Raw genomic sequence first — 16,758 nt, 5'->3', positions numbered from 1 at the left:
TCTGGTCCTGGCTTCTGATTGGTCAACACACGTTTCATTCTAACAATAATAGGAGCTAGGAAAAATGCAACACCCACAGTAATGTTTGCTTAATAAAATAGTTTATATAGTTTAATAATGTTTATTATGTGGTTTATCTTTTATAAAAGCAATAAGACCTTGTTGTATCCTAAATATAGTTACTCCACTGCTGGACACCAGTCACCTGTGTTGTTGTAGTATGAATTTGAAATACAAGCAATTAATAAATATATAAATCAAAACAAATGGTCCTGTCCTGTGCGATCTTTAGGACCCAGGGGAACTCGAGCGCATCCATATAAAGAGCGCAGATGAGGAGAAAGCAAGTGCATTATAGTGCTTGGACATCAACAGTCTCGATGCGTCTTTACGCGTATAACTAGTCTTACCGCAGTCGTGTTAAAACGGCTGGCAAAATGCAGTATAATCGACATCGTGTCCGCATGAAAGGTTTTTGCTGGTGATTTCCCCCCCACCCTTGATAGATGACTTCTCGAAAGGGGGACAACAACTGGACACTTTGGACTTTTATTTATTACTCAGCTCCAAAAATAAAATTGTAGACGGATATCTGACTCGAATGTTTCACCAGTCATTGAGATTATTCGTTGTTCAGCTGAACATTCACTGACTCCTATAGCAGCTCACCTCGGAAGGTAAGTTACCAGTCTGATCACGAACTTGTACAGCAAATGAATGATTGCACCAAGGTGACATCAGCGCATCACAGCCTTTCTGAAGCCTGGCAACAGAAACCTTTCTCAGTTCACCCTTGATCTCATTCTTGCACGGGTGCATTTTACGCACAGGACCATAAAACAGAGCTCACTTGATGCGCAGGTTGATTGAACGATGACTGTAATGGTGAAGGGTCATACTCATTAAATAATTAATCTTACATCGATGTGGTCAGTTAGGTTGGTTCTAGGACATATTTACAAGGTTTTGTGTCTCGGTCAGATTTGACTCCTTGAACAGCTCCCGGATGCAGGGCTGTTGCTGTTTGCTTTGATTTTTATTTTATTTTTTTTCAGAATTGACTTGCAGTGCGAAAGCCTTCCTTCAGGAATCATGTTTTGGTTTGAGAACATGATATGTATTAGTTTTGAAATGAGCTTTTATTGAGTGTTTGAGAGAGAATGAGAGTTCAAATCCAGCCAAACTGTAATATTGAAAACGTGAATCACGTAATGAATCAAATGTTTTATTACAGAAAAACTCGGTTTGAAAAATAGCCTAAGGGTGCTTTCCGTGCCAATAATAATAATAATGCTGGTCTATTGAATAATTACGGCCTTTTGCTATGTGCTGTTATTCCGTACAAAAAGGGCATTGCTAGAGTTACATTTTTTTTTTATGTAGGTTCCTTAAACAATTAATTAATACTGTGTACTGTAACTTACGCTGTAAAAAAAAATCTGTAGTTTTTACAAAATAATTTTGGCAGCTGTGGTTGCCAGAATAATTTTGTAAAAAATACAGAACAACTGTAAACACATTTACGGCCAAAAACTGCAAATTTTACGGTATAAAACTGTAATTTACAAACAAGAAAATCTGAATGTAAACAATACTTTCAAATGTGGAGTGTCATGCAGGGAATTCTGGGAATATCAGTTTTTACAGTTGTTGACTGTAAATGATACATTTATTTGTTATTTTTACTTCTAAAAACTGTAAAATGAACAGCATTTTACTGTACAATTACATGAAATGTCTGGTTAGATATTTTACAGTTTTTCTGTTAACCTATTAACAGTTTTTTTCCGTAGCGTTTTGACAAAATTTTACAGTTAAAATAACACTTATTTTTTACAGTGTACGTTTCAGATAATACATTTCTTCTTTGCTTTACTTGTCAGTCACCACTCAATGCACAGAGTAAAGGCCGGTCTGGATCGGCGCACAGGGTGGAACGGAGCGGAGCGACAGAGCTTTCCTTCCACTTCCGCGCAAAGCATTAGTGATGCTGGGCTTGAGATCCATTTCGGGTTTCCATGCCTGGTTCTAGAATCGACAGAGTTGATTCAATTTCTGATTTTGTTTTCTTGTGAATTTAATTAATTAATTAATTAATTTTTTTAAAAATTGCGATTTGAGTCATTCCACCTCACATCTCCTCCAACGTCTACTAACAATAAATGTTCTGTTTGTTTGATTTTTATTTATTTATTTTTTTTGTAAAAAAGGTGGTCATTTACATTTGACTAGGCTGTTTTGTGTAGCCTAGTTGACCACCTCAAACATGGTCTGTTTGAATTATGCATTTGATACAGTTTTTGTAACCGATTTTTCTATGGCCAGTGGCGCTATTTATAAAGCAGATATATAATATAACATAATATAATATAACAATCAAGTAACATCAAATGAACAGAAAATAAACATTTACATAACATTATGTAAACATTTGTAAACATCTATGTAAACATTTATGTTTTGGCTACTCAAAAATAGCAACATAAATTGAGTCTACTAAGTGTGGAGACAAACAGTCATGTTAACTGTCCAAGTGCGGATAATCTGAAAACTGCAAAATACTGTCTGATTAAATGGCCTGGCTGATATATTGTGTGTCGAGATCACGTACGTTAGAGTTCCTGCTCTTCTCAGTCGCACTGAAGCGTCTTAATTGCTTACAGGACACTGCTGATGGTGTGATGGATTTTCTGTGCTCATGGCAGTAGGCTCTAAATCAGATTATAGGAAGCTGTGCACCCAGTAGGTGCCCCCAGCATCAGGCACACTGCTGAACTTAGCAGAAGAGAAAGTTTGTGTATTTGGCAACCTGGCTGTAGTGTTTTGGATAATGCGGTGGTGCAGAGTCTGCCATGCCATGCATTAAATAAGAGCAACCCACATTCGCACGGTTGGGAAACAACAATTTTAGGGTCTTTTGAGAGTTCGGAGGAAAAAACCAAATGAAGTTGTTATCGAAGACTACAATATATGTCTGATAGATGTAGAACATCAGGCATTTGTCCAACTAATTCTAGTTTCAAAAATGATGACAGAAATATATCACTTTTGTAAATTACAATTAAAGATGTCATAATATTTATAAAAAAATTTAATAATATATGTAATAATTATAATAATAGCCTACTTTATTTTACACTACCAAGTACAGTATTTATGCATTCAATTTTTCATTTCACTTTAAATATTTCACCATTTCAAATTCTTTTATTTTGGTAGAATACTGCTGAAATGCTGTAAACTGCATTGCAATTGTTATTTTAAAGAGATATTTCTATCATATTAAAACCATATAAAGTAGTTTTGGTAGTATAAATTAATCTGTTTAGGTTGATTCAGTGATATTAAATATTTCTGATATAAATAATATATCATATGTATAATATTTGAATAAATGCAGTTAATTTAGACGTAACAGTTTTTTTTTTCAGTACAGTTCATTAAACCACAGCCTTTGATTTGCTATTGTTATTTATTTTAATTTGACATTGGATATAATTAATTATTAGCTTTTCATCAACTCATGAAACCCCTGCAGTTCCCTCATGAACCCTGTTTGGTGTAAAAGACTGCAATTTAATATTTTTTTTGAATGCACATGAAATTAATAATGAGAATTTGTTTTTTTATGGTACAATGAAAATTGGGGAGGTACATGAACAAATGCAAAATGAATTATATATAAATAGACTTTTTTCGTATAAATAGACTTTTGAGCAAAATATAATTTTATATTTTCTTTCTCTTGATTCTGGGGTATATGACTATGATGAGCTCTTGACAGGTTTTGTGATATACATCCTTTTACCAACATATTTCTTCCACGACTTTCATTATACTCTGACATTTGTTGATGTGTGTGGCATCAAATTCTCCCTTATTATCCTTGCAGGAAAGCGGGGATTGATACTTGAACCTCATGCCTCCACAAAGCCATTCATGAGTCAAGCCTTCCTCCACACCAACAGACCAGCATGGAGAAAGGGGTCCGAACACGACTAGAAACAGGAGCGGCAGATGAGAAAGACCCTCTTACTCAAGGGAAGACCCCATTAGCGGGGAGTGCGGACTTGGGACATGAATTTTGCAAACGTAAAGGTTTGATCAATACCCACAACTTAATGGTGGAGAATAAGGAAGGACTGGTGTCGGTCTATTCTGCCCCGCAGTACCAGGGCCATGTGGTGTCCAAGGACATAAATGGGACACCGGATGGTCGAGGACACCCACGGTTGCTCAACCCCAGCGCCCTGCCCCAGGCTATAGACCACTACTACAGACCCAGCCTCCTTCTGTACCCCGAGAGCGTGTTGAGAGCATGGGGAGAGGGGGGGGATTGCTGCGAGACCACCTTCATCGAGGAGATGACCCCTGCCTCGTGCGGCTCCGCCGTCGCTAAAGACGGAATTCTGTTCACCAACAGCAAGCTTCTGGATCTCTGTATGGAAGACGCCAAGATCCAGACGCTCTGCTATGATGTAGATGAAGACGATGATGAATTTCAGGAACTCGAGGTGAGAGACTGCATACTATTACACTTTTAAATATAGTTCACCCAAAAATCATTTACTCCCCCTCATGTTGTTCCAAGCCTGTATGTACTTTCTTTCTTCTGTGGAACACAAAAGAAGTTGCTGTCCATACAATGAAAGTCAGTGGTAGGGCTGCATGATTTGGGGAAAAAAGTAATTGTGATTTTTGTGAAAAAATTGTGATAATCATTATTTTAATTTAAGTACAAATAAAATATTGAGGAAAAAATGAAATATTACTATTGGAATATTTCTATGTAAATCAAAAAACAAGTATTTAAGAAAAATACAATTTAATTTTAAGTACTAATAAAAAATTAAATAAGAAATTACTATTGAAATACAGTATTTCACTGTAAAATAAAAAAAAAATCAAGTATTTCAGAAAAATTATATAATAATTATTTTAAGTGCAAGTACAAATATGAAACAAAATAATAATATATTAATATTGTATTTCATTGTAAAAGAAAAAGTATTTAAGAAAAATAATAATATTTTATAATGATAATGCTAAACCTTATGGCTGTCTTCATTTATTCATTTTCAGACATTAAAACAAGCTTTAATGTTTGTAAAAAAAAAAAAAATAAAATAAAAAATTGTAAAAATCAGCAAGCCCTTAAAGCTTTTGTTGACAACATCCAGTTTATAAGCGCTTCTCATTGCAAGTTTAGGACGATGTTTGGTGCATGTTGTGTTCCCAAATGCATGCTAAAACAACCCAAACTCAGAGCAGATGCAGAAATAAGTTGTAAAGTGTGGGGACCAATGTGCATTACCAGAAGTGCTGCAATTATGTAATTGTATACGTCACTTTATTGCATGTGCACCCTTATACATAAACCAGGCTTTACATGCTGCCTATGCAGGCAGCTCCCCAGGTTTTGGAACAGAGCCAGCTGGGTTTTCAGTCTTTTGAAATAATTGATGCATCACACAAATGTTTTGTTTAGAGGTAGTCCTTACCAATGCAAACCATACTGTTATCCAGTGCTTTAAAGGGTTAGTTCACCCAAAAATGAAATTCTGTAATTAATTACTCACCCTCATGTCGTTTCAAACCCGTAACACATAAGAACGTTCGTACATCTTCGGAACACAAATGAAGATATTTTTGACGCAATCTGAGAGCTATCTGACCCTGCATAGACAGCAACGCAACTGAAATGTTCCCAAGTCCAGAAACGTAGCAAGGAGATCTGTAAAATAATCCATGTGACATCAGGGGTTCAACCGTAATTTTACGACGCTACGAGAATACTTTTTGTGCGCAAAAGAAAAAGAAAAAAAACGACTTTATTCAGCAATTCGTCTCCTCCGCATCACCCTAGCGCCATTTTGGAGAATATCAGCTGGGCGTAAACAGCGTATGCTGTTCTGTGTCAGCTGCGTCACACGGATACAATGTTTTCGTTCAGATCAAATCACAACAACGTAGGAAACAGATCCGGCGTGACGCAGGTTTTACGGGTTTGAAACGACAGTAATTAATGACAGAATGTGTGGATGAGCTAACCCTTTAAGGAAGGTGAGAGCTCTCCGTCTTTGCCCCTAATTTGATACCACCCTGTCATATGGTGCTTCTGATCTGAGCGAGCACGTGTCTGGAGCTCTTGCCAGATGACTGGGAGAGAGAGAGAGAGTGGGTGATCAGAAGGCTGTAGAGAATGTAAAGAGAGCTGGTCTGGACAGCCAGTTTCCTGCTGCTGCCGTCTGTTTGCACCACCTGTTCTGAGGCCGATGTGCAGCTTCACAGAGTCCTGCGCGAGTGGCCACTGCAGAGCACAGTGAAACATGCAGATGTGCTGCAGCCTGTGTCGCATCGAGTTCACTTTGTCATAAATTACTTGAGATTAGATTTAGATTTTACATACTACACATAATGTATTATTTTTGTAGACATGGGAAACATTTTCTTTTTTTCATTTAATGACAGTACATAGTGACTAAGTTCCAAACTCACAAAAAAATGACATGATAAAATATCAAAACATGATAAAAGTAGTATCATATACTGTATTTTAGGGATGGACAAATCTGTACAATATTGTTTATTGGCTGAATGCCCATTTTCATACCATTTGTTATAATATTGTGATGAATAAATTGACTTTTAAGTTTTTTGTGTTTTATCTTTAATTTATGTAGACAAGTAGTATACAATTTTTAAAAATATTTAAATAATATTAATAAAGGCCATTTATCAGTTATCAGCTTTTTATCTTTTTATTTTCATCTCAAAATCTGAGAAAAAAGTTAGAATTGTAAGATGTAAACATAGAAATGCAAGATGTTAACTCACAATTGAGAGTTTATAACTCACATCTATAATAAACTCAGAATTGTGAGATATCAACTTGGAATTACAAGAAAGAATTGCGAGTTTATATCTCGCAATTCTGAGAATTTTGTCTCCAAATAATGAGAAAAAAAGGTCAGAATTATGAGATAAAAAGTTTCAATTACCTTTATTTTTTCATTCCGTGGTGGAAACAAAAAACAGAATTACGAGATGTAAACTCTATTTTCTGAGAAAAAGTCAGAGTTGTGAAATGAATTGGAAGGAATTTTCTCTCCAAATTGTTAGAAGAAAGACAGAATTGTGAGAAAAAAGGTCAGAATTGTGAGATAAAAAGTTGCTGTTACCTTATCTATTTATTTCATCCTGGCTGCATCGCAAACAAGCCTCCATAGGTTTAGAAAGGGGGGAAATCATTTTATGCATGAACTTTAAAGTGGTTATGACTGTATTGCGGCCTTTAATTTTACTCAAAGCAGATTCTTTTGTAAATCTCATGGAATATAAATTTTAGGAAAAAAAGTAACTGCATGTGTTTGCTTGTTGCTCAATTACAGCTGACTACACTGCATAGCCCTCTACAGGCACTCTCATATCTCTTTTGGGTATTGCATAATACAACATTAACAGTTAATCAAAAATGTAATTCATGGAGAGATTAATCAGTCTATTAAACAAGGGGAATGAAAATCTGATTGCATTGGCCTAAAGAACATCACATCATACAGCACGAGACAGCATGTGCAGCCGCTCCGATGACTCATGTAACACTTTCCCTTATTGCTTTCACAAGTGCATCTTTTTTTTTTTTTGAGAAGTGAATTTACATCCACTGATTTCTTACCTGCAGAGAGAATTTTATAATGCCTCTTTTCATAATTGCAGCCTTTAGAAGCTCTGGCCTTTTTGAAGTTCATTCTGGAATCAAATGGAACACTTGACATTGACATTCCTATTATGCAGACACACTCCTCAATCTGTTGCACTGTTACGTCCTCGCACATGTTGCTCCACATGACACACTGTTTGGAAAAAGATGTGCCGGGTTATCAGAGCAACTTGCCACTTCACAGCAAAAGCCAGTCTGAGCAAATGAGATCTTGCAAGATCTCTGAAGCTGAAGTTATTGGATTAGGTTGGACAGGAACTCTGCAATCAGACTGTTCATTCTACATTCATCGCATTTGCATGATTAGAAATATGGTGTACCCAGATGATGCAATCAAAAGAATATTAAAATCCATTTGTCATTTCATTTCTACATGCTGCCTTGTATGAGGGACTACAGATGAAATCTAGTTTTTAGCTAATACTGTTATTATATTGCCTAATTTGAATTGTCCTTATACAAAATAGTATAATATTTGATGCGTCGGGAAGAATCAGAGGAATCTTATAAATACATTCCCAGGTAACTTTTCACTCCCAAATTAAATATCAACTTGAACCTTTTCCCCCATTAATGTTATAGAGTATTTTATATGTGCTAAGAAAAAAAAAAAAGAAAAAAAAATTTGGCCGGTTGCATAAGATTAAAGTTTCTACCAAACTGTTGTGTCATGCAACGTTTGACTGTCATTAAATCAGGGAGACTTCTTGGGCGATCGTGACATCATTTACAGAAGAATAATCAATATTTATGACTCAAGACAAAAACATTTATCATGGTCCCTCTTTTTTGTTTGTTTTTTTTTACTACTTGCTGGCAAATACTGTATGTTATTTAGTATGACCCTATCACCTTGACATTACTTAATTGACAGGTCACATTGGAAATTTCTTATTAAGGTAACAATGACATCACTGTAAAAATGTTTGTCATTTTTACAGAAAAAATACAGTAAAACTGTTACATTGAAAACCTGTTAATTGGTGAAACGTAAGTCGCATATACAGTGAAAATTGTAAATGGTTTACCATAGCAGTAAAAAATTATTTTACTGTTGTTCAGGTAAAAACTATGATTACGGTGAAATTACAGTGAAAAACAGTAAAAGGACATTCCGAGAAGTCCCTGCATAAATAAATGTCATTATTTTTGCTAGCAGTAATATAGGGTGTTTTGTTACATGTTCTCTTATTTTGTTTGTTTATTGTTTGTTTTTGTTTCAGTTATGTTCCATTCATGGGCTTTGAGTTGTTTTCATTCATCCCACGTGTTCCTTTGACCTAGTTTCTGTTTCCCATTGATTATGTTAGTTAGTTCACCTGTGTCTAGTTAATCAAGTCACTTAGTCCCTCTCTTGTGTTTGTATAAAGTCTCCCCGTTCTGTTCCTTCAGTTGTGGTTATTGTTATGTTTGTGTTTCCCTGTGTGTTCTTGGATCTCCCTCTTCTCCTTGGATTATTATTAAATGCTATTTGAATCATCTCCGTGCGAGAGCCCTGACAGTTATGTTAATGTTTATTGCATTTCGTGTTGTGTGTAACTCTGATGGTTGTCACATTTTTTTTAATGGTGAATTTCTGGCAACCACAGCTGCTTTTTTTATTTTTAAAAACAATACATATAAATCAAAATGTAAATAAAAATAGCATTTTATATAGAGTTTTGACTGTTAGTAATGGTGAGCTATTTTAAGCTACAAATTCAGGTATATTATTTTTTTTTAATAACTGAGCTTTGTAAATGCAGAACTTTCATTTCAATAAGTTGGAATTGCTCTGTGATTAGATAATCATAAGGAGTAAACTAGCAGCAGAGTAGAATTCATGTAAATCCCATATGAATTCCTGAATGGCCTGGCTGATGTCGTCTCCTGTCATCTTCTTTGAGACTGTGTGTGTGTCAGTGTGTGTGTGTGTGTGTGTGTGTGTGTGTGTGAGAGACCTGTCATCCGGGTGCTGCAGTTCACCATGCTCTGAATGAGTTAACATATGCAGAGGGCATTTTGGTGCAAATTGGTGACAAGAGGGCCAGGTTGTGCAAGCTGTTTATGTCTTTGTGCTTAGCAAAAATGGATGGAAAAAGCAACATGCATCTGCACATTGTTAACATATGCACACTGTGATTAATACATACAAGAACATGTCACCCAGTGTTATTCACAAGGCCTTTAGTTTCTATGATGAGGTAAAACAGCAGATAAAAGCTTCTATGGTATGTTAGTTCGATGTCAAAAACATTATTAAAACTACAGGATGCAGAGAAAAGTGATTTTTCTTTAAGAATATAATTCATCAATAGCTATTTACAAAGGTAGCTACATTTTTAGTTCAGAATCAAAGCCTTTAAATATTATGGCATTCAGAATTATTGACATGATTGAAACTAAGTATGAAATTGCGCTTTTTCTTTTGTCAAAAAATGGTATGATTTCCATATGAGTTACAAATGTACTGCAGCTTGATTAAATGCAAAAGTCAACACAATGCTGCCTTCACAATTAAGAATGTTTCTTGAATCCATCCCATGTAATTAGCTTCAAAGATGAGAAGTTTAAAAAAAAAATAAGCCTCTTTTTGTTTGGAATATCATGTACTAGAAAGACCAAGAAGTAACTCTATGCTATAAAAATCCTCCACATGCAAAATTTGTTCTGTTGATTTTGATCCCATGTATGACTATCTCAGGCCTCCTGCAAGCTTGTTACCAACATTACTCCAATTTTTTGGTCTTCCTTTTCCCTGAAAAGAAGCACATAGATGTGAAATGGAGAGAGTTAGATGAAAAGCCGCTCTGTCATCTGATTCATTCAGTGTTTTGTGTGTTTTCTGCAGAGTGAGTACTCAAGTGACTCAGAGAGTGAAGACAATTTCCTCCTGATGCCTCCGAGGGACCACCTGGGCCTCAGTGTTTTCTCCATGCTCTGCTGTTTCTGGCCCCTGGGCATTGCAGCTTTCTACCTGTCTCACGAGGTGAGAAGCTCTCAACCACTACCTAATATGCCAGCATAAATGCCAATGTTCAAGAATTAGCTACATTTATTAATACTAACGGAACGAATAAAAATATAGTTAATTAGCCTAACTATACACTATTCAAATAAAGCTTCCAAAAGGAGGTTTTCACAGTGATGCCATAGAAGAACCATTCTTGGTTCCCCAAAGAACCTTTCTGATCAGTTCTTAAAATAATAATTTTTATTTTTTTTTTTTTATCTGAAGAACATTTGAATAATCTAAAAAACCCTTTTCCACCCTAAAGAATCTTTTGTTTGTTCCATGGATGTTTAATGTTTTTATCCATGTCAGTAAAGAACTCTTATTTTTAAGACTGTAGACTGTTCACAGTAGCTTAGCAACATATCACAACTGATGCGTGGTCACAGATGTGAATACAGTATAATGGCTACTTTACAACATAATTTGTCTGAACAATCTGTTTTATAATAAAGCAATAAGCCAGAAGAAGCCATGAGTTGTTTTACAAATTGTATTAAATAATGATTTTGTGGTGCAACGTTTTTGGAGAAGTTTTTTTTATTTTGTACATTCCTGTGAGAATGCAAGAGATGCATCCATTGTACTTCAATTTTTATTGAAAGAATATTTATATAATAGTAACAACAGCAATAGTAATATTAGCACAGATAAACATGATTATTGTTGTTATTAGTAGTAGTAGTACAATGGATCTAAAGAAGTGATAATAATAATAATATTTCTGACTGAGTTTAGAGAATGGATTGATAATAGGAAACAGGAAAATATTATTATTATGATTATTACTACTCCTTAACAACAATATAATAATAATAATTTATGATTGTTTTTATTGTTATTATAACGCCTTCAGAGTTTTATTGATACTTTCGCCATACTTGTCCCCTATTATTCCTGATACTCCTTTAGGACAAACTAAAACTGAAGGATGCATAGCTAAACGGTAGATTTCCACATCTCACAGCACGCACTGTCAGGGGAAAGCTAGTCATTATACGTCATATACATTGAGCATTTAAAAACAAGAATCCTTTTTAATGGTGCAGGGCAAAAGATGGAGAATTCCCCGGGTTTGTTTCATAAAGGTGACTATAGTATGCTGCAGTGTCAGATGTATTTATAGCTTACATTTATAGATGTATTTATATGCTCTTGAGAGGAGAGAGATTGCTTACAGAAAGTGTGCTGAGAGAGAGAGAGAGAGAGAGGTCATTTGCAGCATTTTCATCTATCCCCCTTCTTATTTCAAAGCATTAATGCAAAACAGGATAGGATAATGGTGTTCATCTCCTTTTAGTTCACCTTCTATTTCTGCTCAAAATCGAATAAAAATGAAGCTTATATATTTTTCTGCATTTTTGACGTTTACTGTTAAACGTGACACTTTAAAAAAGCATCATAACTAATGCATAATATAAACAATGTGAAAAACTTAGCATTTAAATTATGCAGTCATTATACAGTTTATCTCATGACAATGTCAGTGTTAAAATATATGAATGGTCCCAAAACAGGCCTCATTTTCATAAATCGTCATTTCAAATATGTCCTGGACTTATGCTTGATGGGTTTCGTGTGATTCATCGTATGCTTAAATATTCAGTGTTCACTTTTGACAAGGACTTTAAAAGTAGTTGATGGCCCTCATTCTCTCTGTCTCTCACTCTGTTTCTCTCTGTCTTTTTCTTTCATGCGGTACATCATGACTCAACACCCACAGCTCTCTAATTCTCTGCCTGAAAAAAATAGAAATCCTCTCTCAGCCTGGTTCTTAAAATCTAAGCCTACACCAAAATCAATTCCCTGCAATCCTTATACAAACCTCAAGAGATTCACATTATTGCAGAATATTTTATCATGTTAAAATGTCACCACAAATGCTGTCAACAGCCGATTTAACTCTAAATATCTGAATACATTTATTAATATCTTCTAAAAGATGCTAGATACATCTTGTGGACTGTATCGCGTGGTCCAAGAAGGCGAAGGAGAGATTCAAATTCTAACAATCAAAGCTTCAATATACAAAACAAAACACTCAGGAGCACAATGTAATGAAGGGTCGGTAGAGTGTGGATCCATCTGCAGCTTTATTAGCGCTAACTCAGAGTTGAACAGGCAGAGGTAAATCGACAGCATCAGTGATATCAGAGGCAATCCAGAAGAGTAAACAGTAAACAGGCTTACAGTCGGGGCAGGCAGCAAACAGGACAATGAGAGAGTAACCCAAAAACACAAGGTCACAAAGGCAGGCAGCGAAGAATCATGAGAGAGTATACAGTCCAAGATCATACACAGGAAAAATAAAAGACAACCCTGCACTAGACAGAGCTGTCGGCGATTCTTCCTATTGTGAAGTCATGCAGTGTGAAACCCCCTGTCGCCGATCCATCGTGCAATGTGAACACAGCAGCAACTGAATGCTACCCCAGATAGTCACGCAGTGTGAAAACAACGGCGATCCAACGAGTTTGAAAATCATGCAGTGTGAACTCGGCATAAGTGGCCACACCTAACCTGTGCAGGTGATCAGTCTCAGGCACGGGGTTATGGGAAATGAAGTCCGAATGCACTAATATTCCGGAGAGGGTGCCCTCCGGTGGCGATCGGAGGGAGCCACAGAGGCCTGATTCGTGACACACAATCTCAGAGACAGGAGACCACAAAACTACTGACAAACACAACTGAAAACTGAGGGGTACATATACCCACAGACCAAACAAGGAACTAACTGAGACACGGGTGTAAATGATAGATTACTACAGAGACAAACAAGGGCACGATCAATCACTATGACAGCTAAGGAGCCAGGGACTTGACTGAGAGAAAACACAGGAACCAAAAGCAAGTAGAAAGTGTCCACAAAACAGAATATAACTGTGACATATACAGAGCAGGTTGTTAGTAGCGAGTACATTTTAGACATTGAATTATGCTGCTATTTTGTGAATGCATTAGAATAGTATGAATGGTTGAATATTAAAGCTACACATTAATCCATATGGTTAAAATAAACTAATTTGTTGAGGGTTTTGTGTAAGAGTGGCAAGAGCAATTTCCTATGAGTTGTGCAAATTATTCCCACACAAAGTTAATAGCTACAGTCTTTCAATCAATTTTGCACTTGATTTCAGAGCTTTTAATTGGTTTGTTTTTGACTTTTCATTTAATTAATGATGTCCTTTTGAGCAATTACTCAGCAATCAATAGAACACAAACTCCAGTTACAATGTAAGTCTGCCTCGTCAAATCAGCATTTCATAACTCAAATTTTTAGATGAATCTTCAATGTGTGAAAACAACCTCACAAATGCAGGGATATGATAAAATATTTTTTTTGACTGTATTGTACTAAGACTATTGAAAATATGCTGAAATATTTGAAAAAAAAAACGATGATCTGTTGTGATATTAGTACTAAGAGTTTTGAAAATGTAACAGTTGCTTGTGAAAATAGTACCAAAGCAAATAAAAAAAAAACTAATAGTTTTGATTAATTTGATTATTGCATCATCCTTAGATATAGATCTTTTGACAGCTTTCCTGTGTAACACTAGCCTTGGTCTTACTGGTATGATTTTTTTTCTTTCTCTCTGCTATAGACTTCAGGTATACTTAAAGAAAATGTGTTTAAATTGCACTTTTTTCAGCAATTAAAATGTAACACCTTTGCTTTGAGTTCAGAGTTGTGTGTGTGTGTGTTGAAGGCTTAGTGTAATACAGTTTGAATGGCCATGTATTATACATCTAGCGTTTCTCCAGGGCTTTTCATACTCTCGCTGGGTTTAGCAAGAATCTAATGGATGGCCGATGTGAAAGTCATCCGCCAGTGGGATGTTCTGTGAGCATGAACCAGGGTGATGTGCCTTGAGGGAGGCCAAAGCAGCCTTTTTGAATTGCTCAATTTGTTTCAGTGGAATCATTTTTAAAAGGTTATTGCTGTCTGCTAATGTAATTGCATAGAAATAGTTAATGAACTTCAAGTCTTATAGCATCCTTTTGCTTTCATGTGCTGTCTGCAATATCTTAGTTCTCAATTCACCAAAGGAATTATGAAAACTGTGCAAATACTGTGCAAACACTAATACAAAATTCAGTGCTGAATACAATTTGCATGGCACAATTTCCCATGTTGCATTGGTTCTGAGACATTAGTCTGGACACCAGACTGCTGCTTTCTGCTACACTTTACTGGGGTTGTACAGCTCCAGTACAGTGAACCAGGCACCTAAATCTAAAAAAAGTACACTAATCTGAACCACGCATCTGCATATATTCCCGTTTATAATGCTACCATGATCAATATAAAATGTGCCCAAACATCTATTTTAAATAACATTCTGTTTAACGTCTGCTTTCCATGAGCAGTAATAAGAGTGCATCAGTGAACAGCCACATTTTCAACCATGAACCAATTCAACCAGCTTCAATTTGAAGTAAAAAAGTATATTAGAAAATTAGGAAAAATATTTAATTTTAATCTAAAAAAAAATCCTAAACAAATATATGAGAAATTTGATAGTATAGATGGACAGACACGATTGTCTTTCACAAACCATCATGGGAGTGGGAGATTGATGCTGACTTATTAAGAATTTATTTATTTATATTTATTAAGTGTCTCTGTACAGAAAGAATTTAATTTAATTTAATTTAATTTAATTTAATTTAATTTAATTTAATTTAATTTTAAAGGCATGTGCTAAAAAGTTTTGTGAATTCACACCATACAGTAGTCTCCCTGAAAACATAATACCAGCTATTTTTAAACCACTATATTGCTGGTCTGAGTTCCAAATTTCTTTAAAAATATGTCTAGAATATATTTGATAATTCTCTAAATATCTTTCCAGTTGAGCTGATTGTTTCTGTTCTGCGCAGAATATCAGGCCCTTAAAAATCCCTTTTTTTTTTTTTTATCATTTGCTATTCATCATTCATCTCCACTCAAAGATCCTGTACTCAAACAACGCTCAATTTATAATTGTTTCATGTGAGTTTCTGGTTTTGTTTCACTGGTTACTAATTACATCTGTGTATTGGGGGATGCATTTTTTATGTTTTCTATTTCAGTTTCACAGAGATTGCATCTGTGTACATTTTCATGTTTTTCACCAAAGCGAGTAATGAATTCTGAATTTTAGATTGGGATAAAACTGTAATGGATTTTAATGTATGATGGATCTCATCATAGTGTCTCCTAAAGGATTTTATTTTTGCAGAAATTAGGACATTGCAGCATTCTAAACAGTAACAAATAGTATTATATCAAATTTTTATTAAAATGTAATATTTAATAAATTACTGTTGGGAATATGTAGTAGCTATTAAACTGATTCAAGTCTCACTATCCTTACAAATGTGCATATTTACAAGCACTCCTCATACATAGTGGTACAGAAAACACCATCTCATCAGATATATTACAATCAAATTATAATTTCAGATGAATTGTTTTTTTAAACCTTAAACCATGAGTAATTATTAATCTAGGCAGAGAAGTGAATGCTGTTCCTGTCCTATCTGTTTTTGCTAAGCCTGTGTGCATAATCTGACTCATTTACTGTATTTTAGAGCGTGTTCTAACACAAACACAATAAGCTCCTTATGTAATGGTTTGGCGAGAGAGGATGCAAGTGTGGGCCTTTTAGAATATAAGGTTTAAATAAAATACCTTTTTTTGAACAATGGGTGAATGCATTCAACAAAATGGTTTTCATTTCGTCAGCAACCCGTGGGTGCTCTGTGCTCGATCGCAGCCGAGATTCACATAAGCCCACTTCACAAGTCAATATGCATTTGTGCTGTCGTTGATGATTATGCAGGAATGTCACATATTAATATTGAAGGAAATATATTCTGCACAGTAAGATCTGGTGCAATCACTAAATTGGCAAAGTGAGCGATTGTTGTGTCTCATTTGATTTCTTTTTAATTTTCTTTTTTTCTTATCGTCTGTGTCATTGCTCTATTGTTAATTAGTTTTTACTTTGATTTGATGGCAATTAATTATGCATGTCTAAAGTGAAGCAGTAATTAG

General features: G+C 35.2%; 1 protein-coding gene across 1 annotated transcript in view; it reads left to right on the top strand.

Annotated features, from left to right (window-relative positions):
- Positions 1 to 377: 377 nt before the first annotated feature.
- LOC107660247 (synapse differentiation-inducing gene protein 1-like) overlaps positions 378 to 16,758 on the top strand; it is a 24,139-nt gene continuing 7,758 nt past the window's right edge. The window contains exons 1-3 of the mRNA XM_016449515.1: positions 378 to 677; positions 3,893 to 4,514; positions 10,554 to 10,691. Coding sequence (XP_016305001.1) covers positions 3,975 to 4,514; positions 10,554 to 10,691 — 678 coding nt within the window. The 5' untranslated portion in view covers positions 378 to 677; positions 3,893 to 3,974. The remainder of the gene's footprint in view (positions 678 to 3,892; positions 4,515 to 10,553; positions 10,692 to 16,758) is intronic.

Source organism: Sinocyclocheilus anshuiensis, unplaced genomic scaffold (assembly GCF_001515605.1).
Source record: "Sinocyclocheilus anshuiensis isolate Anshui unplaced genomic scaffold, SAMN03320099.WGS_v1.1 scaffold475, whole genome shotgun sequence".
Classification (NCBI taxonomy): Eukaryota; Metazoa; Chordata; class Actinopteri; order Cypriniformes; family Cyprinidae; genus Sinocyclocheilus; species Sinocyclocheilus anshuiensis.
This window is presented reverse-complemented; position numbering and strand designations above follow the sequence as displayed.